At 54.0% G+C, this 22,788-nt stretch overlaps 2 protein-coding genes across 5 annotated transcripts; one reads left to right on the top strand and one right to left on the bottom strand.

Moving 5' to 3' along the window:
- Positions 1-620: 620 nt before the first annotated feature.
- FSD1 (fibronectin type III and SPRY domain containing 1) lies at positions 621-12,139 on the top strand. 2 transcript variants are annotated; one of them, XM_067033049.1, is made up of 13 exons: positions 621-776; positions 1,770-1,865; positions 2,011-2,142; positions 2,932-3,033; positions 3,728-3,750; positions 3,920-4,041; positions 4,568-4,777; positions 8,214-8,312; positions 9,116-9,275; positions 9,630-9,709; positions 10,701-10,952; positions 11,055-11,166; positions 12,088-12,139. In XM_067033049.1, exons 1-13 carry the CDS (start codon positions 762-764, stop codon positions 12,122-12,124), a joined length of 1,440 nt encoding a protein of 479 aa, XP_066889150.1. In that variant the 5' UTR covers positions 621-761; the 3' UTR covers positions 12,125-12,139. The 2 variants fall into 2 exon arrangements, with proteins under 2 accessions (XP_066889150.1, XP_058918056.1); XM_059062073.2 differs by lacking the exon at positions 12,088-12,139 and adding an exon at positions 11,242-11,539 and having other exon boundaries at positions 11,055-11,143.
- On the bottom strand, positions 11,540-21,796 carry STAP2 (signal transducing adaptor family member 2). 3 transcript variants are annotated; one of them, XM_059062083.2, is made up of 13 exons: positions 21,630-21,796; positions 17,548-17,619; positions 17,286-17,408; positions 15,701-15,757; positions 15,102-15,202; positions 14,486-14,620; positions 14,064-14,133; positions 13,869-13,971; positions 13,677-13,742; positions 12,591-12,746; positions 12,412-12,504; positions 12,255-12,335; positions 11,542-12,000 (listed from the first exon to the last, which is right to left on the bottom strand). In XM_059062083.2, the coding sequence occupies exons 1-13, from the start codon at positions 21,729-21,731 to the stop codon at positions 11,858-11,860; spliced, it is 1,302 nt and encodes a 433-aa protein (XP_058918066.1). In that variant the 5' UTR covers positions 21,732-21,796; the 3' UTR covers positions 11,542-11,857. The 3 variants fall into 3 exon arrangements, with proteins under 3 accessions (XP_066889151.1, XP_058918066.1, XP_066889152.1); XM_067033051.1 differs by lacking the exon at positions 13,677-13,742; XM_067033050.1 differs by lacking the exon at positions 13,677-13,742 and having other exon boundaries at positions 11,540-12,000; positions 12,255-12,504.
- Between the last annotated feature and the right edge of the window lie 992 nt (positions 21,797-22,788).

Genomic DNA, 22,788 nt, shown 5'->3' with positions numbered 1-22,788 from the left:
TTTTTTCAACCAGAAAGAAGAGGGTCAGTGTTCTCGGCAGAATTGTTCCTGTCAGCCGCAGGGAGGCCCCTGCGGTGGCGCTCTGCCCACACTTCCCCAGGAAGTGCCTCCCAGCCTCCTCCTAGCCCGATGGATTCTGGGCAGGCAGGCAGAGAGGCTTCTGGAGGAGATGTGAGAGGCTGGGGCTTTGTGGCATGCATAGGAGTTCCGTTGTGATTTAGGGAGGGAAAGGCAGCATTGGAAGCTGAACATCCGCTTGGGCAAAACACTTTGGCTTTTCAGTAAATGTAAGGCGTGAGCAGTTGCGGGGGGCAGATCTCTGGGCCAGGTGGAGGTGGGTTGCAGTAGAATTCCAGTTTGAGTGGCAGCTGAGAAGTTGTGTGGGTGAGAGAGTGGGGAGACTGAGGTACTAGGAGGACTAGGGGTAGGCTCAAGGCCATACGGAAGTCGAACCCAGGCATCCTGCCTCCCAGTTCCGGGCTCTCTCCAGCTCAGACATCATTAGCAATGTGCCTGGTACGACCCAGGCTCGGTGGGTCTCGGCTCTCGGCGACCCTAGCGCAAGAAGGACTACATTTCCCAGCCTGCCGCGAGGGGCGCGCCTGCGCCCTGCGGCCAGTGATGGAGCGCTGACTGGGGGCGAGGCGGCGGCGGCGAGGGCTCGGCGGGCCATTGGCTACCGGCAGCGGCAAAGGCAGCCTGGGGACTAGAAGAGCGAGTGAGACCCGCGGCCCTGGCCGGGGACGACCTGGGCTGCAGCCATGGAGGACCAGAGGGTAAGACCGGGGCGGGGCGGGGCGGGGCCCGCGGCGGGGGTAGACAAGAAGAGGGGACCAGGTGATGCCGCAGCTCCCTCCCCGCCCCCCCGCCCCAGCTGCTCTGCGGACGAAGCCCCACCCCCACCGCAACCGCGCCCGGATCTAGCCCTGATTCTAGACTCAGCCCCCCCCACTCTCGCCACGACCCGACATCATCTTGGCCTGGGTTCAGGCACATCCCCTCCATGTCCCCCACGCCCTCCCAGTACCCCGGACCCAGCCTTGACTCCATCCCCCACGCCTTCCACCCGGAGTGCGGACCAGGTGTCCCGGCCCCCGCCCCGCCCCGCCTCGGAGGACGCCCCGCCAGCTCAGCACTGGTGACCCCATCAATCCCGCGCCCCCAGGAAAAGCATCCGTCGGAGGCCTGGGTTAGGGATACAGGCCCCAGCAGCATCTCCCCAGGCGGCCTCCTTCCCTCCCGCATCCCCTCCTCCAGGCCTCCTTGACTTTCTCCACTTACCTGGTCTCTCTAACCCTTCCTCAGGTACCTCCTTTCTCCTTGCTAATCCCTTTTCCCAGCGTATCCCCTTCCCCAGATGAGCCCATGTTCTGCAGGCCTCCTTTTCCTCTGGGGTTTCTTTCCCCAAGCTAGCCCCTCACCCTGGACATGCCCTGCCCTCAGGTTATAGGTACCTGGTTGAAGGCTTTGTGCTCAGGCAGACCTAACTGGGGCCCAGGGTCTGTCCCTTCCTGAGAAGCTCTCTCAGAGCCTCAGTTTCCTCCCCTGTGAAATGGGCACGCACGGGGTGCCTAACGCCTGTCCGCTTCCCGAGGGACGTAGGGCCAGAGCTCCGCCCAGGGCCTGCTCTTGGTGGATGCCCAAGCTCATTGGCACAGTGGCCCCTGCATCCCCTCCCTGGATGCCTGGAGGACAGAATGGGGAGGCTCAAGTCGGGGAGCCCGGCCAGGCTGAGGGGCTTACCTGTGTGCGCATTTCCCTGGGGGCAGGAGGCTCTGCGGAAGATCATCACGACACTGGCTGTGAAAAATGAAGAGATTCAGAGTTTCATTTACTCCCTCAAGCAGATGCTGTTGAACGTGGAGGTGAGGAAGTCACCCCCCAGGAGGGAGGGAGGGGCAGCCATACGAGCTAATCTGCTGATGTCCATGGGACTGCCAGGTCTGTTTTCCCATCTGAGCACCGGCTTTGACAATCCTAGCCGTTCTGACCCCACAATGTCTCTGCAAGGCGAACTCGGCCAAGGTGCAGGAGGATCTGGAAGCCGAGTTCCAGTCCCTCTTCTCCCTCCTGGAGGAGCTGAAGGAGGGCATGCTCATGAAGATAAAGCAGGACCGTGCCAGCCGCGCCTATGAGCTGCAGGTGCGTGTGTGTGTGTGTGGGGGGGGCGGGCCGGGGGGGGTGTGCTCTCCTGGACCCCCGCCCAGACGCCATCCCCCATCTCACCCCTCGCACTCAGCAGAGCCCAGCTGGCCTTAGCATCTTCCTTCGAACCTGCTCCTCCTCCCGTGCCCCTTCCCAGAGATGTCCCCAAATGTCCCCAAGTGTCCCTGGTGTCCAGAGCCAGACCCTCTAGTGGTGTCGGCCACACCTCCTCTTTTTCCTGGGCTCTTCCCAGCCTCCTCCCTGGCCATGACCTGTTAATGTCCCACCACCTGCTCTCCTTCTTGATCCCCTCTCCCATCCACCCCTCCTCTCCACTGCTGCAGCACCACCCATGCATCTGGCTATTCCTCCCCACCTGTCCTCACTCAGCGCTTCCAGTTTCTCAGCCCTTCCCACTGGTGCCCCAGATCTGAGGGCATCGCCCCTTGCCAAACACCCCTGTGAGTCTCCTGGGGTCTCAGATTCCAAGCTGGGGTCGCTGGAGCTGCACCAGAACCTCCTGTGCAACCTCCTAACACCCCAGATTCCCATCCCTGGGGGATGTGGAGCCCGGGGCTTAGGTGTGACCTGGGCATGTGCGTTTCTAAGGAAGGGATCCCCAGGTGCTTCTGATGCCCTGCCCGCAGAGGGCCGGCCTTCCTCTCCCACCTGCAGTTGGAGAAGGGCATGGCACCCTGGATCCCGCAGGAAGGCGGTGGGGAGCCCTGGGAGGGCCTGAGGCAGTGGAGTAAGGTGTCTCTTCTCTCGGTGCCATGGCACCTGCAGAACCAGCTGGCTGCCTGCACGCGAGCTCTGGAGAGCTCTGAGGAGCTTCTGGAGACAGCCAACCAGACCCTGCAGGCCACGGACCGCGAGGACTTTCCTCAGGTAGGTGCCTCGGAAGCCAGATTGGTAGGGCTGCCAGATAAAATACAGGACCCCCAGATACATTTGCATTTCAGATCAACTGCGAGTGATTTTTTAGTGTAAGTATGGCCCATGCAATATTTAGTCTAAGTACATCCCAAAGATCACATGGTACATACGCTAAAAAACTCCAATTCTTCGTGGTTGATCTGAAATTCAAATTTAAGAACAAATAAATTTTTTAGTATATCTCACGCAAATGTTTAGTATAAATATTTCCCAAGTGTTGCATGGGACATATTTGCACAAAAATACATATTCATTCTTTATCTGAAATTCAGATTTAACAACGAATAACTTTTTAGTCATATGTCAGGTGCGATATTTAGTATAAGTGTGTCTGAAATATTGGATGGGACCTACTTATACTAGAAAATCATTTCCTGTTTATCTGAAATGCAAACTTAACTGGGCATCCTATACAATTTTTATTTGCTAAATCAGCCAACTGTATGTACTGGGTACTGGGCAGGAGGTGGGGTGGGAGCCTCTCTTCGCCCCCTATCCCTTCGGGGCACAGCCAAGGTTTCCTGCCCCAGTGTTGGGGCACTTTGCCGCATAGATGCCTGGCTGGGCCTCAGTCTTCCTATCTGTATACTGGCTCTCTGATTCAGTCAACACAAGTCTTTGGATTTTATTCTCTCCCTCTTTCTAGGCTGCCAAGCAAATCAAAGATGGGTAAGATGCTGGGACCTGGCTCCCACCCCATTGCCCCACCCCGGTGTGAAGGTGGGAATGCCCAGGTGAGGGTCACTTGGCCCAGAGCACTGGACAGGAACAAGGGGGAGGGGGTCCCCTACACACACCTCAGAGGACTAGGCCTGGGCGTCCACCTCCTTCCCTGCAGTGTGACAATGGCCCCCGCCTTCCGGCTGTCATTGAAAGCCAAGGTCAGCGACAACATGAGTCACCTCATGGTGGACTTTGCACAGGAGCGGAGGATGCTACAGGCACTCACGTTCCTGCCTGGTGAGAGGGGAACTTGCTGGAGGGCCAAGATTGCAGGGATATGGCCCGGGAGTCTGGGGGTCCCTGAAACAAGGCCTAGAGTAGGACTGACAGCCATTTGTGGAAACCCCAGAAGGCCCCGCCCTGGGGTGGAGCCCTGAGAATTCCCACCCCCCAGTGGGTGGAGCCACGAGGAAGCCCCACCCTGTGGCAGAGCCCTGAAGAAGCCCCACCCACCAGGGGTGGAGTCCCATGGAGGCCACACCCCCAAGTGGTAGTGTTCTGGAAATGTTCTACATCTAAATGGTGGAATCCAGAGAAGGCCCAGCCATTTGTTGGGTAAACCCCGAGAAAGCTCTTCCCTACCCTCCACCCTTTGAAGAGGTTCCACCCCCAGGCCCCACAACCCAGAGGGGCCCTGCCCCTAATCCTGGGATCCGGAGGACGCCCCGCCCCCAAGAAGGTCTATTATGTGGGCGGGGTTACAGCAAGGCCCGCCCCTGCAGGCACAGCACCCTGACACCCCTCTCTGCTCTGTCCTGAGCAGTGCCTAGCGCCCCTGTGATCGACCTGGCCGAGTCCCTGGTGGCCGACAATTGTGTAACCTTGGTGTGGCGCATGCCGGACGAGGACAGCAAGATTGACCACTATGTGCTGGAGTATCGGCGGACCAACTTTGAGGGCCCGCCCCGCCTCAAGGAGGACCAGCCCTGGATGGTCATTGAGGGCATCCAGCAGACAGAATACACCCTGACCGGTAAGGGCAGCTCACCCGTCCCCATCAGTCAACCTGGGGCTCATGGACGATCCTCAAGGTGCGTGGGGTGTGAGAGCAGCCTGGCTGGACTGATGGGGAGTAGCAGAAATAATAATAATGAAAACGATACTGGTGACAGCCACTGTACCAAGTGTTGAGGGCTTACTATGCACTAAGCATTTTACCCAGCTGTAATGGGCATGCTTATTATCACCATTTTACAGATGAAGGAACTGAGTGAGGTACAGGGAGAGAGGGCCTCCTCTATCCCTGTCTTATCTCTATGATCCAGCATTCGTTCATTCATTCATTCATTCATTCATTCATTCATTTTGACTTAATGCCTGCAGGGCACCAAGCACCATCCTTGGAGTAGTGGGGGAGCAAAGTGGGTGAAAATCTCTCCTCTTGTGGACTGGTGTTTGGGGGGCTACCCTCCCAGGATTTGGGGATTTCCTTGGCAGTTATAAAAGAGCAGAAAGCCTGGGGGAATCCATCCAGCTGGTAGGGGAGGATCTGAAGGAAGATAAAATTAGGGGTCCCTAATGAGTTAAGAAGCCGTCCAGAGCCAAGGGAAACCCTCAGGGGCGGGGAGAGTGTCGCTGACGAGATAACTATCACCTCGGGCTCTTGGGCTGTAATCAGCCTGCTCCTTATCTGTAATCAGCATGCATGGTTAATAATGAGCATGCTAATTGCAGGAAAGAAAAGCCAGAAACCTGCAAGAGGGCCTGAGAAACTCTTGGCTTATCCTTTGTATGGGAATCAAAATAAACACATCCCACTTTTTTCCCCTAATCTTTTTTTATTGTGGTAAAATACACATAACATAAAATTCACCATCTTAACCATTCTCAAGTGTACAGATCAGCTTTTCAGTGTGTTCATGATGTGCTACCCTCCTCCCCACCATCCATCTCCAGAACTTTTCATCTTGCAAAACTGAAACTCTGTCCCCATTAGCTTTGTTTGTTTGTTTGTTTGAACTTTTTGGCCACACCACACAGCTTGCAGGATCCTAGTTCCCCGACCAGGGATCGAACCCGCACCCTCGGCAGTGAAAGCTGAGTCCTAACCACTGGGCCACCAGGGAAGTCCCCCTGTCCCCGTTAGACACTAACTCCCATTCCCCTCCCCACAGCCCCTGGCACCCACCATTCTACTTCCGGTCCTTGTTAGCACTCTAAGTACCTAATATAGGTGGAATCACACAGTATGTCTGGCTTCCGTCACTGAGCAGCATGTCCTCAAGGTTTATCCACGTGGTACCGTGTGTCAGAATGTCCTTCCTTTTTTTTTTGTATTACACGGGCCTCTCACTGTTGTGGCGTCTCCCGTTGCGGAGCACAGGCTCCGGACGCGCAGGCTCAGCGGCCATGGCTCACGGGCCCAGCCGCTCCGCGGCATGTGGGATCTTCCCGGACCGGGGCACGAACCCGTGTCCCCTGCATCGGCAGGCGGACTCTCAACCACTGCGCCACCAGGGAAGCCCATGTCCTTTCTTTTTTAAGGCTGAATGATAGTACCTTGTGTGGCTATACCCAGCTTTCTCTAGTAGTGCCAGCTTACATAACTAGAACTCAATACCAGAACCAGAAAGCTGACACGGGTACATTCTGCAGTGTTGATTCACTTTTCACCAGTTTTACACGCACTCATTCGTGTGTGCCTGTGTAATCCCATATGAAATTTTATCCCACGTGTAAATTTGTGTAATCACCACCACCATCGAGGTGTAGATCTTCTCCATCACAGGCTTCTGGATGCATCCTCTTTACCTCTCTGGCCTTTTCCAAAATCCATAGTGAGCGAATTCCTCAGGGCAGGAAGCTGAATCCCTCAAAAGACTTGCGATATTCAAGATAAGGATGAATTCGCTCACCTATGTAAATAACCTATGTGGTTATTTGCAGTCCACCTACTCTCTCGTTGATTGTTTGGAAGACAGGAAGGTTTTGGTTAAGAGTTTATAACTTATATTCCTTGACCCACCTCATCCTCATGTGAACCCTGCTCAGTGTTGGGGATACGATTGTTGGATTGCAGAGTAGGAAACTGAGGCACGCACTGTCAAAAGTCAGATGGGTTCGTGATTCTGAAACCAAGCCTCCTGGGTGGTAGTCTTAGCTCTGGGGCAGTAGATGGCGCTGCTGAGCAAACCACCTTACTGTCAGAAAAGGGGCTCCAAGGAAGGGTGAGGCAGTCTGGGTGGGCACCTGGAGGAGGTTAACAGCCAGGCTGAGGCCTAAAAGAGAAGGGGGGGGAGAACAGACTTCCAGGCAGAAGAACAGCCTGATCAAGGGCTCAGAGGCCAGAACACTGAGCCTTTGTGCCTGGAACTAGTTAAGTTTGCAGAGGGAACAACTATAGGGAGAGGGGAGAGGAGGAACGGGGACTTTACCCTGAAGGCAAGGGGATCTATGGGAGATTTCAGAGCAGGGGGTACTAAGGGTTGTTTGGGATGCCCAGAGAATGGGCACCCTGTGAGGAATGCCCAGGAGGCAGCTGGACATGTGCTCTGAGCTAAAGGTTGGGCTGTGAGTGCTATGGGTGGAGAGATGGTGTCTGAAGGGTGAGAACGGGACAGTGAGCAGAGTGAGGTGAGCAGGGGTTCCAGACTGAGGCACCCATACATTTGAGGCTATGGAGGAGCCTGCAAAGAAGACCAAGGGGGAGCAATCAGAGGGGGCAGCCAGGAGAGGGCAATGCCATGGCTGCCAAGGAAAGAGAATGTTCCATGAAGGAAGGAGTGGTCAGCCAGGAGATCCTGAAAGATGAGGATTAACAAGGCCAGGGAGTGAGGCAGCCGAGAGGGTAGGTGTGGACAGCTTTCCAAAGAGGTTTTGCTTGAGGGAGAAGACAGCTTGATGGTTGCTTTTATTTTGTAAGATTAGAAGAAATTAATAATATTTTTTTAAAAGGATAGAAATGGAGGGTAGGATATATCCTAGTAGTATGGAAAGTCTTTAAGGAACCAGGCATGGCTAGATCCAGGGGTTCCAGCAAATGACTCGCTCAGCTCCGTTCCCAACACTCATTGGCTCTAGGGGCTGTATTCTCAAGGAGCCTTGCTGACGTGCTGGCAAATTTTCTCAAAAGGAGCTTCCTCCTAGCTGGCCAGCCCAGAGGAAAGACAGAATCTGCTCATTATATTACCAGGGTCCCAGGGCAGATTCTGATTGGCTAGTTTGGGTCATGTGCCTATCCCAGGACCAATGGGTGTGACTGAGCCATAAAGCATCCTGATTGGCCAGTCTGGGTTGTGGGCAGAGCCAAGTGATACCCCACAGGTGAATGAGGGCAAGGATGGTTTCTCAGGGATGTCATTTATAAGATTCTGCTTAGAATGAAGGGTGGTGGGATTACTGTGGGACACAGGGGCCTCTAATCTATTGCTCAAAGTGTACACAATGTTGATTCCTCTGTTGTCTTGTAGGTCTCAAGTTTGACATGAAATACATGAATTTCCGTGTGAAGGCCTGTAATAAGGCAGTTTCAGGCGAGTTCTCTGAGCCAGTGACCCTGGAGACACCAGGTGACTGGCTCCCACCCCTGCCCTGGCTGAGACACCATAACCCCTTACTTCCAGGGCCCCAGAGACTGGTGTCTGAGGAGAATCTTCTAAGCGGGATTCTATGACCCTTTTTGCCATGGTTGCCAGGAAGCTCAGTGCTCGGTCCACAGTAGCTTCTGTAGCCTGAGTGTCTGGTATAAACTTGGTATTGTTCTTTGCATTTGCAGTTGATCCCATTATACCTGGATGGTTTTTAGACACACAACACACACACACACACACACATACTCTCTCTCTCTCTGTCTCTCTTTTTCTCTCTCTCTCTTCCAAAAAATGGCTAAGTGCGCTATAGAATTGGGAATGGGATATCAGTACTGAAGACAGATTTGTTAGCCTCCCACAGTGACACCTTTGAATGTCCTGATAGGAAGTCCTTTTGCAACCTTGCTTAACTCTGTCATGCTGTAGCCCAGCCCCTTTCCTGGGATTAATCCCCAGTGGAAGCACAGGGCAGCACAGTGGTTTGAAAATGGCTTCAGGCCTGGGATACCTTTAGGCAACAAGCCCTTGGTCTTCACTCCTCTGGCTACATGTTCTGCCCTCTCCACTCTTCCCCATCTTGTCTCTTGGTGTCTTTCTTCCTGTTGTCTCCGTATCTCTCTGTCTCTGAACCTTTGTCCATTGGTCTCTTTTGCTCTCTGTCTTTGTTTCTTTGTGTTTTTCTGTTCTCTGTCCCTGTCATGGTCTGTCTTGGTCACTGTCTGTCTCTCTCTGTGCCTCCGGGTTTCCCCATCTCTGTGACTCCCACGTCTACCCGGCCCCAGCGTTCATGTTCCGCCTGGATGCGTCCACATCCCACCAGAACCTGCGGGTGGATGATCTCTCCGTGGAGTGGGACGCCATGGGCGGGAAGGTGCAGGATATCAAAGCTCGCGAGAAAGATGGCAAGGGGCGGACGGCGTCTCCCGTCAACTCCCCAGCCAGGTAGCCTGCCCTCTCCCCTCCCTGAGTCTCTGGTGGAGGAGATCAAGCTGGACATGGACACACAAAGCCCAGTGTGCTCAAGGCTGGGGTGGAGGGAGGGATGTGGAGCTGGGGGGACCCAAAGAGTGAATGAAGGGAGAGGAGATTTTGAAATGGGTTTTGACAGTTGAATAGGAGATTTCCAGATGAGGAAGGGCACTGATGTGTTCTGACATGAGAGGCCCTGTGTATGAAAAGAACCACAGAGTGTCAAGGAATGATGCAAAGTTCCTGGTGGCTGGGGTGGACCAGGGAAGCCCTCCGATGGGAGAGGTGAGTTCTGAATTGAGACTTCCCCTTCCCTGTCGCCCACAGAGGTACTCCATCTCCCAAGAGGATGCCCTCGGGTCGTGGGGGACGGGATCGCTTCACAGCTGAGTCCTACACGGTGCTGGGTAAGGAGGAGAGAAGATGGGAGGAGAGAGGAGACCCCTGGGACCTGCCCTGATGGGGGGTGGTGGAAGAGAATTCCTTTGGCGGGGGAAACTGAGGCAGCTATCAACAAAGCTTCTGTGGGAATGGTCCCAATAATGTGTTATTGTGACACTGGAAGAATGGGAAGATTTGGGGCTGAGGGATTATTGGGGGGAATCAGAGCTTATGGATGCTCTGGACTGGGGAGTGGCTGGGCAGGAGCTTGAGAGGGGACTTCCTGGGGTCTGTGGAGTAGCTGAGACTCAGGGAGTAGCTGAGCCTCAGGGAATAGCTGGAAAGAACAGTTGCCTGTGGAGCAGCCAGGTTTGTGGAGGAGCTGAAGCAAGACAGGGGCTCGGGGAAGTGGCTTAGGGTGAGTGGAGGAGCCAGAGAGAGTCGCTGAGTCTGGGAAGTGGAGAGAATGGCTAGGATGAGAGGAGCCGTTAGCACCACAGGACTGATTGGATCCTGTGAAGGAGAAGCTGGAGCCCAAGGAGGACCTGGCGTTCAGGGGAATCACCACTGTCCAGAAAAAAAAGCTTGAAAAAGAAGCCCGGGTAAATGAGGAAGCCAGTGTGGTCTGTACTTTGTGGCAGGTGGCAGAGGGGAGGGCGCAAACTTAGGGAGTAGCTGGTTTCTGGGAATGAGTGAGGAGAAAAGCTACCGTCTGGTGGGGCGGGAGTGTGCGGAGAAGCTGCAGCTCAGGAGTAGCTGGATCGAGGAGTAGCTGAGGTGGCAAAACCTGGATCCAGGGTCTGGGGAGGATGTGGACTCAGGGAGTAGCTGAGATCTAGTTGAGGCTTGGAGAAGATCCGGACTTAACGGGTATCTAGGGACTCCTGGAGTATCTGGAAGGAGCAGCTGAGGACCGAGCAGTATCTGGAGGGAATAGCTGGGCTCTGGTTGCCCCTTCGTGAAAGGGCACCTGGGACCCGATTCTACCCAGTGCCCCCTGCCCGCTCCGCCCCACAGGGGACACGCTGATTGACGGCGGGGAGCATTACTGGGAGGTGCGCTACGAGCCGGACAGCAAGGCTTTTGGCTTGGGGGTGGCCTACCGCAGCCTGGGCCGCTTCGAGCAGCTGGGCAAGACAGCCGCGTCCTGGTGCCTGTATGTCAACAACTGGCTGCAGGTCAGCTTCACTGCCAAGCACGCCAACAAGGCCAAGGTGCTGGACACCCCCGTGCCCGACTGCCTGGGCGTGCACTGCGACTTCCACCAAGGTGACCCCAAGCCCCTGCTGACCTCTCCGGCCACCCCTGTCCGCCGTCTCTCTGCCCGAAGCCCTCTTACCGGTCCCCCATCCCTCTTGCCCCCCACCCCAGGCCTCCTGTCCTTCTACAACGCCCGCACCAAACAGCTGCTGCACACCTTCAAGGCCAAGTTCACACAGCCGCTGCTGCCGGCTTTCACGGTGAGGCCTCCGGGACCCAGGAGGTAAGAGCGGGGGGGTGGCGTGAGGGCTGACTTTACTACTGAGCCTCTCTGTGTGCCCCCGACGCCGTCCCGCAGGTGTGGTGCGGCAGCTTCCACGTGACGGCAGGCCTACAGGTCCCCAGCTCTGTGCGCTGCCTGCAGAAGCGGGGCAGTGCTACCAGCAGCTCCAACACCAGCCTCACCTAGGCCTTGGGACGGCCCCTCAGCCGGGCTGATTTCAGGGGGGCGCCTCCAGGCCTCGGCCGTTTCGGCTAGGCACCCTCCTCTCACTTGCTGCTTGGAGCCTTAACTCCTGATGGAGGTCACCTGTGGGGAGCGGGCACGGGGGCGGGCCCTCCTCCCCACCTCACCTCCTAATAAAGGTCAAACACTGGCCAGGCGGTGCTGCTGGTATTATTTTCGGGGCTGGGTGGCACTGGGTGCCACCTCAGCTTTCTTGGCTGTAAAGTGGGCTTTTCTTGGGAATTGCCTGGCAGTCCAGTGGTCAGGACTCGGAGCTGTCACTGCTGAGGCCCGGGTTCGATCCCTGGTTGGGGAACTCAGATCCCATGGGCTGTGAGGCACAGCCTCCCAAAAAAGGCTTTTCTTGAGGGTCAGGAGGCAGGTTTTGCTGAGCTGAGGACCACCTGAGGGGCCCCGCACTGCCCCACCCAGCCAAGCCGAACACGCAGGTCCTGGGGTCACTCGATCTTCAATTCTGGGAGGAAGGACCTGCCTCACTGCGGCGCCACCCTTGGAGATCGGCCTGCTGGTCCCCCGAGCTCTCGGCTGCTTGCTGCAGCGCCCGCCTCCTCTGCAGTTTCGCTTTCAGCTCTGCCGTCACGTCTGCCAGCCCTGGGAGTGGGGAGGGGGGTGGTCCCTGAGGCTTCGGCGGCACCAGAGATTCCCCAGTCCAGGCTGTTCTCTCTTATATCCACCCAGGACCGCTGCAGAATTTTCGGGGCCCAGCATAAAATGAAAAATGTGTTCAGTGGACACGAGGAGTTTCAAGATGGACACAGCAGAGCATTAAACCAAGCGTGGAGGCCACCCATGTGTGACTACACGGGTCCCCCGCTTGTGAAGCCCACCCTGCATTGACCCCTTACCTGTGGTCGGGGAGGAGAAAGCCTGTGCTGAGCTGACTGCCAGCTTCCTGGCCAGGCCACTGTTGAGGCCTTTTGGGGGCTCTGGTGGAGAAGGCAGATGAAGGCTGAGGCTGGCTCTTGGCTGGATGGGAAAGGGGCTTCGAAGAGGGACCCCTACCTGACTTGGGCACAATGGGTGGCTTTGGAGGCTTTGCCTGAAACATGGCCAACTTCCTGGGCTTCGGGACAACTGGTTGACTAGGGGAAGGCACTGCGTGGACAGAGATGTGGCATGTCACATCCAGTCGTTAGCCTGCTCCTCGTCCCCAGCGCTCATCCACGCCGGCCGCCACCCACCGTCCTCGTTCACGTAGTTGGCAGCTGGGGCGTCTCCAATGGGGATCACATAGTTCTCATCCTGGTTCAGTAGTGGGGGCAGCTTGTCCTGGCTGGACACAGGTGCGATGGACGACGGAGGCAGCTGCTTAGGACCACCCCTGGGGGGTGCAGGACCTGGTGGGAAACTGTGGTCACTGTCCGGCCCCACGTGGTGCAGAGACCCCTCAGGGTGAGGATGTATGTGCTCACCTGGTCGCAGGCATGTGTCCCTGTGCATGTGTGTCTGTGCACGTGCCCGTTTATGAGTCTGTGTGTGTGTCCCTGTGTAGCATATACATGGACACTGGGTGAATTTGCGGAAGTTGAATATATGCAAAGGGTTCATACACACGTGTGTGCATGACATCGCATGGATGCTAAGGCACGCGCTTGGGCACTTGTCTATATTAGTGTGTGCACGCATGTATGTGTAAAAGTCTGAATTTGTGCTCTTGAGTGGGTATGTCTGCATTTGTGTGTACGTACGTGATTGTGACGTGCGGTATGTATACGTGTGCTACATGGGACTGGAACTGTGTGACACCCGTATTCCTGCATGTGTGGAGCCGCTATCTACATAGGAGCTTCTGATTATGCAGGTGAACACATACAGGTTTCTGTTCATGAGTGTGGCACGTATGTATGTATGTATATTTGGGCCCATCATGCACGTGGGGTCCGAAGCATCTGCCCAGCCCAGGGAGAACTATACTGCTCACTCCACAGGCCTTTCCAGTCTCTTCTTGCTTCGTAATAGGGACTACCTCCCACCCTGATTTCCCAGCTCTACCTACTGAAATCCTTTGAGACCTTCAGCAAACACTCCCAGCTCTAGGTGCCGAGCCTCCCCCCACCCCAGCCCCAGGTTCGACTCCTCAGGGCTGGGAGTGTCTGTGCCCAGCCATGCCCGCCCCCTCCATAACCTGGAAGCCCCTAGAGAGCAGGATCTGGGTAATTTCTCGGTCCCTGCAACTCTGGGTAGAAGATTGGGCACAGGTGGCGCCATGAGGCTCCTAGGTCTTTCCCCACTCTGCCCCAGTGGCGACCGCGGGGACAGGGCATCACCTGGGCCGGGGGCCGAGGGCGCCACCCACACACTCTCGCCATTCTCTTTATCCGCCTCCACGTAGCCTGGAACAGAGAGGGCGGCCTGGAGGAGGCACGGCGGCTGGGGGCTGACCCAAGGGTGTCCGGGTCGGGGAGGGGGCGGGAGAGGCGTGGACTGGGCCCCCCCGAGTTCCCTGAGGCTGTACCAACCTATCACTTTCTCGTAGTCATCGTCCAGCAGGAAGGGCATCAACTTCTTATTGGAGTGCGACACGAAATAGTTGACCACTGCGTTGAGCGAGGTGCAGGAGAACTGGGGTCAGATAGGGGATGTTATCAGGGCTGGCGGGGAAGGGGAGCAGACCCCAGCCATTGCAATTCCCGGGACCCGGGCCCAGCGCTCACCGGCTCCTCCACGTCGATCACGTACTTGGGACCCTTGCGCTTCACTCTGTAGTGCCGGACCACCGGTGTCCTGCAAGGGCAGGGGCGAGTGAGTGGCCTGGGTGAGGACAAAAAATGGCCTGCCCCTCGTCCGGGCCTCGCCACCATGGAGGGCCTAACCCTGACTTGCTCCCCTGCACACTGACCACGCCACATCCTGGCGTGGGTCTTTGCAGGGGATCAGGCCCTCGAAAGACTCCACCTCCTATAAAAACCCTGAGCCTGGTCCTGTCACTGCCCCCCAGGAGGACCGTCCTGTATGGATTCCATCGCGGGAAGCCCCGCCCCCGGCTCCGCATTCCGCCTGGCCCCGCCCCTATATCTGACCACACCCCCGCACCCGACGCCCCTCCCACCCCGGCTCCGGGGCCACGCATGCACACCCGTCGAGCGTCTGGAGCGTGCTGACGGACACTCCGCCCGCGCCGTCCCCGCTGGGCCGGAGCAGCAGGTTCCCGCACTCGGGGTGGCGCTCCAGGAGCAGCTGAGCCTCCAGCCGGCTCACTTTCAGGAAGCACCTAGGGCGGGCCGCGTCACTCACCAGGACAGGCCCCGCCCCAGAGACACAGCCACGCCCTCCCCACGTAACCCCGCCCCTGGGCACCCTGCCTTGCCCTCCCGTCCATGACCTGGTTCCTGGAGACCCTGCCTTGCCCGACCCCAGGCCCAAGCTCTGCCTCCCGAGGCTCAGGCTATCCTGCGGACACACAGGCCAACACTGAGAGACCCATACCTGCCTCCCAGGCACCTATGCCCTCTCCTGGAAAACTTGTCCCGCCCCCAGGCACCTAGGCCCGCCCATGGAGATCCAGGCCCGCCCCCAGGCAGCTAGACCCGCCCCAAACACCCAGTAGGGCTCCCAGCTGTGAGACCTAATCCCCGCCCCTGCCCGGATGCAGTCTTACGCTCAAGACCCAACGCCTGGAGACCCCACTCACTGCCCTCTCCGGCTCCATGCTGTCCAGCCCGCCACCATCCTGGAGACCCTCCGGCACTTACGAGGGCATATCGAGCGCACGTCGAGCCTCTTCTTTGGCCAGGGCCTCGGCCATCATGTACAGGTGTCCGGGCAGCAGGGTCAGGTTGGACGGGACACGGAGCTGAGGGGGGCATTGGGGCCTCAGGGAATGGGAGGCTGTGACTATGTCACAGAGGGGAAAACTGAGGCCAGAGTGCGGATACAGCCAGGATGGGAACCCAGGTCTGTGGGTTCCAGAGCCACCTGACACCTCAGGGGCAAAGAGGGCATAGAGAGGACTTCGGTGATGAGGACAGAGCAAATGCTAGCAGGTAGGGTCTCAAACTCAACGGCCTGCAGGGGGCAGACTGGGAACAAATGAGTAACCTAGAAATCAGGAATGTTTACTAACACTCCTGGTTTTTAAGTGATAGCAGCTGACTTTTAAATTTACAGCACTTTGTTGGCAAAACAAAAGACGTTTATGGGCTACATCTGGCTCATAGGCCGCCAGTTTGTGACCATTTTGCTATACTGGAGAGGTTTTTTTGGGGAATGAAGGTTGGAAATTAAAAAGAGGATTTCTGAGCAGGCCTAGTGGGGAATGGGGGAGAGAGGGGCCGAGGATGACCACTCTTACCTCCACCACCGTCAGGATGAAGCCTTTCCACATCTCCCGAGACTCCAGACTCTCTACCTAAGAAAAAGATTTTGTGTCGATGAGCCTCGGTCTAGTCATCTGTGAAATGGGAGTGAGGAATAAGAGTCCCTGTGTCCAAGGGCTGTTTTGAAGATTAAATGAGCTTGACAGGTTAATTTAGAATGATGTCTGAATATAAGTTCTTAGTAATGTGGGGTACTGTTATTCTTTAATGTTATTACATCAACATTTAAAAAAAAACATAAGTCAGATCATGTATCTCCTATGCTTGAAACCCTCCCTTGACTCCTACCTCCCTCAGGGTAGAAGCCCAGGTCCTCCTTGTCACCCACAGGCCCAGTACAACCTGCCCCTGTCCCCCCAACCCTCATTCCCTCCCTCTCTCCCCCTCTTTCGCTCTGCTCCAGCCACAGGGGTTTTATATATATATCACGTCTTCTTTATCCATTCATCTGTTGGTGGACATTTATGTTGCTTCCATGTCTTGGCTGTTGTAAATAGTGCTGCAGTGAACATTGGGATGCATATATCTTTTCAAATTATTGTTTTCTCCCGATATATGCCCAGGAGAGGGATTGCAGAATCATATGGTAGCTCTATTTTTAGTTGTTTAAGGAACCTCCATACTGTTCTCCATAGTGACTGCACCAATTTACATTCCCACCAACGGGGTAGGAGGGTTCCCTTTTCTCCACACCCTCTCCAGGATTTATTATTTGTAGACTTTTTGATGATGGCCGTTCTTTCTGGTGTGAGGTGGTACCTCCCTGTAGTTTTGATTTCCTTTTCTCTAATAATTAGCGATGTTGAGCATCTTATCATGTGCCTCTTGGCCATCTGTATGTCTTCTTTGGAGGACTATCTCTTTAGATCTTCTCCCATTTTTTGATTGGGTTGGTTTTTTTTTTTTGATATTGAGCTGTATGAGCTGTTTGTATATTTTGGAGATTAATCCCTTGTCAGCCACATCATTTGCAAATATTTTCTCTTATTCTGTAGGTTGTCTTTTCATTTTGTTTATGGTTTCCTTTGCTCTGCAAAATCTTTTAAGTTTAATTAAGTCCCATTTGTGTATTTTTGTTTTTATTTCCATTACTCTAGGAGGTAGATCCCAAAAGATACTGCTGCGATTTATGTCAAAGAGTGTTCTACCTATGTTTTCTTCTAGGAGTTTTACAGTATCCGGTCTTAAATTTAGGTCTTTAATCTATTTTGAGTCTATTTTTGGGTATGGTGTTAGAGAATGTTCTAAGTGCAGGGTTTTTTAATTGTCTTAGTCACTGCCGTGACACTAGAAGAGTGTCTGGTACACAGTAGGTGCTCAATAATATTAGCTGAAAGATTGGATGATGGCACTGATGGTCCTTGTGGATCAGATCTTGTTCTGGGCACTTTACATATATTATCTGACTTTTCAGCTGAGGAAACTGAGGCCCAGAGAGGTTTAGTGACTTGCCCAGTATCACCAAGCCAGTGGTAAACTTTGTGTGACTCCATGCTAGTATGTGTTAATGGTGGGTGCGACAAGAAGGGTCTCCTACCAGCCTCACCTTAAGAGACCTACCTTGAACTTGATCTCCTGGTTCTGAAGGACCAAGCAAAAGTGGGTGCCAGGGTCATCGGAGCTCTCCCAGGGAGCTTCATCTGTGAGCTTCACAAATAGTCCTAGGTCTAGCTTCTCCACATGCTGGGGGCACAGTAGACAGTGTCTGAGCACCAGGCCTGTGGCCCCTCAGGCCCCCTGTCTTAGACATACCATCCACATCCTCTGCTTAGTCCCTGGGGTCAAGGTGGGCCAATTCTTGAGCCTTCATTTCCATCCTTACCTGGGAGTCCCGATTGCTATTGTAGAAATAGAGAGTCAGGCCCTGGAGGCCTGCCCAGAACTTCTTGTAATCCTGTGGACCAGAGTTGGAGAAAGAGAAGGAGGTGAGGTGGCGAGGCTGGGTACCTCCATCATAGTCTACCTCAGGACATTTGCACTGGCTGTTCTCTCTGCCTGAACACTCTTCTCCCAGATCTTTACATAGTTTCCTTCATTACCTGCTTTATGTCTTTGAACAAGTGTTGCCTTCTCAGGGAGGCCCTCCTCATCCATGACCCGGCTTCTGGGGATCTGTTACTCTCTGAGAAAGGACCAAAGGGAAACTACAGGGGTGGGAGCTTTAGGAGTAATTTGTGCTAACTCACTTTATGGTTTTCCATCCATCCACCCACTCACCTATCTGTTCCACCCTCCCATCCACCCATACATACATATAACCCCCGTCCCCTTATCCACCCTGTAAATATTAACATCCCCTAGGTGCTCAGTCTACAGTCAGAATTTCACAAGGCTCTGGACACTAGAAGGTCTGCAGATTCAGGGTTTCCCCCTCAGGATTCTGAATTCCAAATGTCCTAGCTCTCTGGAGGCCGAAGGGGCTGAATCAGATTATAAGATTCTAGAATTTATTTTCACCAAATATTCCCTGAGCACCTACTCTGTGCTCAGCTCTGTTGCAGGCAAAATAATAAATGGGGCATGGCTTCTTTTTCTAAATAGATTATGTTCCGGGAATTCCCTGGCCGTCCAGTGGTTAGGATTCCATGCTTTCACTGCAGGGGGCACAGGTTCCATCCCTGGGGGTGAGGGGTGGGGGTGGGGACTAAGATCCCACAAGCTGCATGGTGCAGCCAAATAAAATAAAATAATGATGTTTTAGAAAGATAGAGAAAGCATAGATACTTAAATCCTCCAAAGAAGAGAAATTAGCACCCTCAGGGAGGGATAGATCCTGGACCAAGAGATCACAGAGGAGGAGACAAGCCCTCCAACTGGGAAATCTGGGAAGACTTCCTGTAAGAGGAGGTACTTTAATTAGTCCATAATGCTAATGAGGGTAGCTCTTATATTGACAGCGATCATCATCCATCCATCAATCCACCTATCACTTCATCCATCTGCCTACCTCCATTCATCCAGCCTCACATCCATCCATTCATCCTTTTTATCCACTTATGTACTCACCCACCCATCCATCCACCTGTCTACAAGCATGCCTCATTTTATTGCACTTCACAGATATTCTGTTTTTTTTTTTTTTTTTTTTTTTTTTTTTTTTACAAATTGAAGATTTCTGGCTACCCTGCTTTGAAGAAGTCTTTTGGTGCCATTTTTCCAACAGCATTTTTGTTTGTTTGTTTGTTTGTTTGTGGTACGCGGGCCTCTCACTGTCGTGGCCTCTCCTGTTGCGGAGCACAGGTTCCGGACGCGCAGGCTCAGCGGCCATGGCTCACGGGCCCAGCCGCTCCGCGGCATGTGGGATCTTCCCGGACCGGGGCACGAACCCGTGTCCCCTGCATCGGCAGGCAGATTCTCAACCACTGCGCCACCAGGGAAGCCCCAACAGCATTATTTTTAAATTAAGGTATGTACATTGTTTTTTTAAGATAGAATGTTATTTCACACTTAATAGAGTACGGTCTAGTGTAAACATAAATTTTATAGGCACTGGGAAGCCAAAAAATTCATATGACTCACTTGATTGCAATATTCGCTTTATTGTGGGACTTCCCTGGTGGTCTAGTTGTGGGACTCGGTGCTCCCATTGCAGGGGGCCTGGGTTCAATCCCTGGTTGGGGAACTAGATCCTGCATGCCACAACTAAGAGTTTGCATGCTGCAACTGAGAAGCCCACATGCTGCAACTAAGACCTGGCAGCAGTCAAAATAAATAAATGCATACATACATAAATAAATAATATATATTTGCTTTATTGTGGTGGTCTGGAACCAAACCTGCAGTGTCTCCGAAGTATAGCTCTATGTATCCATCCATTCACCTATCTGTCTGTCCACCCACTCACCCATCTGTGCATCCATAGGTACATACTACATACATACATTTAACATTTACTGAAGACCTACTATGTGCCAGGCACTGGGAATACAGCAGTAAGTGATTAAACTCACATGGTCAGACCTACTTTGTCATGCACCAGCTATGTGCCATCCATTGCACATTGTTTAAGCTGTCTGTGCCTCAGTTTCCCCACCTATAAAATGGCAGTAATAATGGCGCCTGCCTGGGACTTCCCTGGCAGTCTAGTAGTTAAGACTCCTGGCTTCCACTGCAGCGGGCACAGATTCGATCCCTGGTCCAGGAACTAAGATCCCACATGCCTCTTGGCATGGCCAAAAAAAAAAGGTACCTGCCTCAGAGACTGTTGTGAGAATTGGGTGAATTAATACATGCAAAGCGCTGAGTCAGATCCTTGGCATGTTAAAAGTTATCCCTCAGAACTTCCCTGGTGGTGCAGTGGTTAAGAATCTGCCTGCCAATGCACGGGACACGGGTTCGAGCTCTGGTCCGGGAAGATCCCACATGCCACGGAGCAACTAAGCGTGTGTGCCACAACTACTGAGCTTGCGCTCTTAGCCCACAAGCCACAAGTACTGAGCCCACGTGCCACAACTACTGAAGCTCGCGCGCCTAGAGCCCGTGCTCCGCAACAAGAGAAGCCACCATAATGAGAAGCTCGTGCACCACAACAAAGAGTAGCCCCCGCTCTCCGCAACTAGAGAAAGCCCGCGAGAAGCAGTCAAGACCCAACACAACCAAAAATAAATTTAAAAAAAAAAAGAGAGAGATATCCCTCTTCAGTAACCATGTCTATGCCCTTTTCAACCCATTTTATTTTTTTAGTTTATTTATTTATTTTTTTTCCCCGGTACGCGGGCCTCTCACTGTCGTGGCTTCTCCCGTTGCGGAGCACAGGCTCAGCGGCCATGGCTCACGGGCCCAGCCGCTCCGCGGCATGTGGGATCTTCCCGGACCGGGGCACGAACCCGCGTCCCCTGCATCGGCAGGCGGACTCTCAACCACTGCGCCACCAGGGAAGCCCTATTTCTTTTAGTTTTAATTTTAATTTTATGTTTTTGGACTGTGGGATCTTATTTCCCCGACCAGGGATAGAAGCTGCGCCTCCTACAGCGGAAGTGTGGGGTCTCGACCACTGGACGACCAACAGAGTCCTTTTTTTTTCTCTCTCTCCATTTTATAATAGAGAAAACGGAGGCACAAAGATGCAGAGTAACTTGTACACGGCTTGGGAGTCAGGACCGCACGGAGCAGGGATGTGAACTTGGGTCTCATCCTCTGGGGCCCTCGCGCTCCTTCTTCACCCCTGAGATCTCCTGCCTCTGGATGCCTTCTAGGCTGGGGAGGATTTGGATGCATGGAGGTGGAAGGACAGGAGGAGGAAACTGCCAGGACAAAGGCAGAGAAAAGCCTGGTTGGTTTGCGTCCTGGTAGGAGATGAGTATGTGGGATGGGGAGGGGGATGGGCCTTAGTGGGAACCAGGCTGGGTTTTATTCTGAGAAGGACACACACACACACACACACACACACACACACACACACACACACACACACACACACACACAGTTTGGGCCCCTGGCCAGTATCTGGTCCTGTGGGACGTAGCCCCCATTAATTCTCACTGTCCCTCCTTGCAATCTGTACTGACTTTGACCCGTGGGTCTGAAGTTCACAGAGTTAGCTCAGGGCGGGGTGGGGGGGGGGGAGGAGGGAGGTGTGGGAATCAGAAGACTCCCCATTTCCTGAAGTAAAGTCGCTGATCCTGTTTGTATCCGAGAGAGACATAAAGAGACCAAGACAGAGAGAGATGGAGCCAGGCACGGAGAAATACAGAGAAAGAGAAAGAGCTCAGATCAGAATCAGAGACACAGAGAGAGCCAGAGACAGACAGACAGAGGGACGGAACCTTTCCGAGCCCCCAGTCCATGCCCCGCCCCGCCCAGCACCCACCACATTCTCCTTGGCCGGCTACGGAGGTCTAGGCTCAGAGAGGTGGTGCACCTCCCTAGGCTGCCCAGCAGCGCCAGCTCCCTGGCCCGTCTTACCTGGTCTCGGGGTCCCTTCTTCTCCAGGAAGCTCTCGTGGTAGTGTGAGAGCAGGCTGCTCTTGGGCTTGGGAATCCGGGGTGGCCTCAGGGCCAAGGCCATGGCGGGCCCGGGTCTTTGGCCTGGCTTCTCCCTCCAGTGGGTGCCCCAGCTGAGCCAGGAAGCAGAGAAACAGGTTCCAGGGGAATTTCCTCTCTTCTATCAGCTCCCGAGCTCCCTCCCCTGCCAGGGCTGGATGGGGGCTGGGCCTGGGCAGGTCCCAAGATCCTAGGGAAATCCCCTCCTCTCTGGTGCCTGAAAGAGGTCAGGGAGGCCTGTCTGGAGTAAGGGAACAGAGGAGAGAGCTGCTGGGAGCTGTCAGTGCCAGGGCATCAGGAGGGGGACCTGCCTAAGCAAAGGCCTGGAAGGGAGAGAACGGAGTCTGGTGCCAGAGTGGTGAGGGGATGAGAGCAGAGAGTGATACAACGTCCAGGAAGCCCGTTAGGCTGTCTGGACGTTAGAACAATCTTGTTTGTATCTACCAAAAAATCTTGCAGGGATTTTGACAGGAATAGCACTAAACCTGTATATCAGTTGAGGGAGATTTGACATCTTTTATGTCCTGTGTTGAGTCTTCCAACCCACAGACATGGTCTTTCTCTTCCTTCCTTCCTCCCTCCCTCCTTCTCTCTCTTTTTCTTTCTTTCTTTCTTTCTTTCTTTCTTTCTTTCTTTCTTTCTTTCTTTCTTTCTTTCTTTCTTTCTTTCTTTCTTTCTTCCTTCCTTCCTTCCTTCCTTCCTTCCTTCCTTCCTTCCTTCCTTCCTTCCTTCCTTCTTTCCTTCCTTCCCTCCTCCCCCCTCCTTCCTCTCTTCTCTCTCTCTCTTTCTTTCTTTCTTAGTAATTATAAACGCCACTGTATTTTTAGTTCCAGTTTTCACATTCATTGCTAGCATACAGACATGCCACTGATTTCTGTGTGCTGATCTCTTATCCTATAACCTTGCTGAACTAACCCAGTTCTTAGTTCAAGGGGCGTTTTTGGTAGATTTCTTGTGATTTTGTACACAGGCCATCATGTCATCTGCAAATAGGGTTAGTTTCATTTCTTCCACCTTTCCAATCTGTATGCCTTTTATTTCCTTTTCTTGTCTTATTGTGCTGGCTAGCACTTCCAGGACTC

The sequence above is a fragment of the Kogia breviceps genome, chromosome 4, assembly GCF_026419965.1.
Source record: "Kogia breviceps isolate mKogBre1 chromosome 4, mKogBre1 haplotype 1, whole genome shotgun sequence".
NCBI classification, from domain to species: Eukaryota; Metazoa; Chordata; class Mammalia; order Artiodactyla; family Physeteridae; genus Kogia; species Kogia breviceps.
This window is presented reverse-complemented; position numbering and strand designations above follow the sequence as displayed.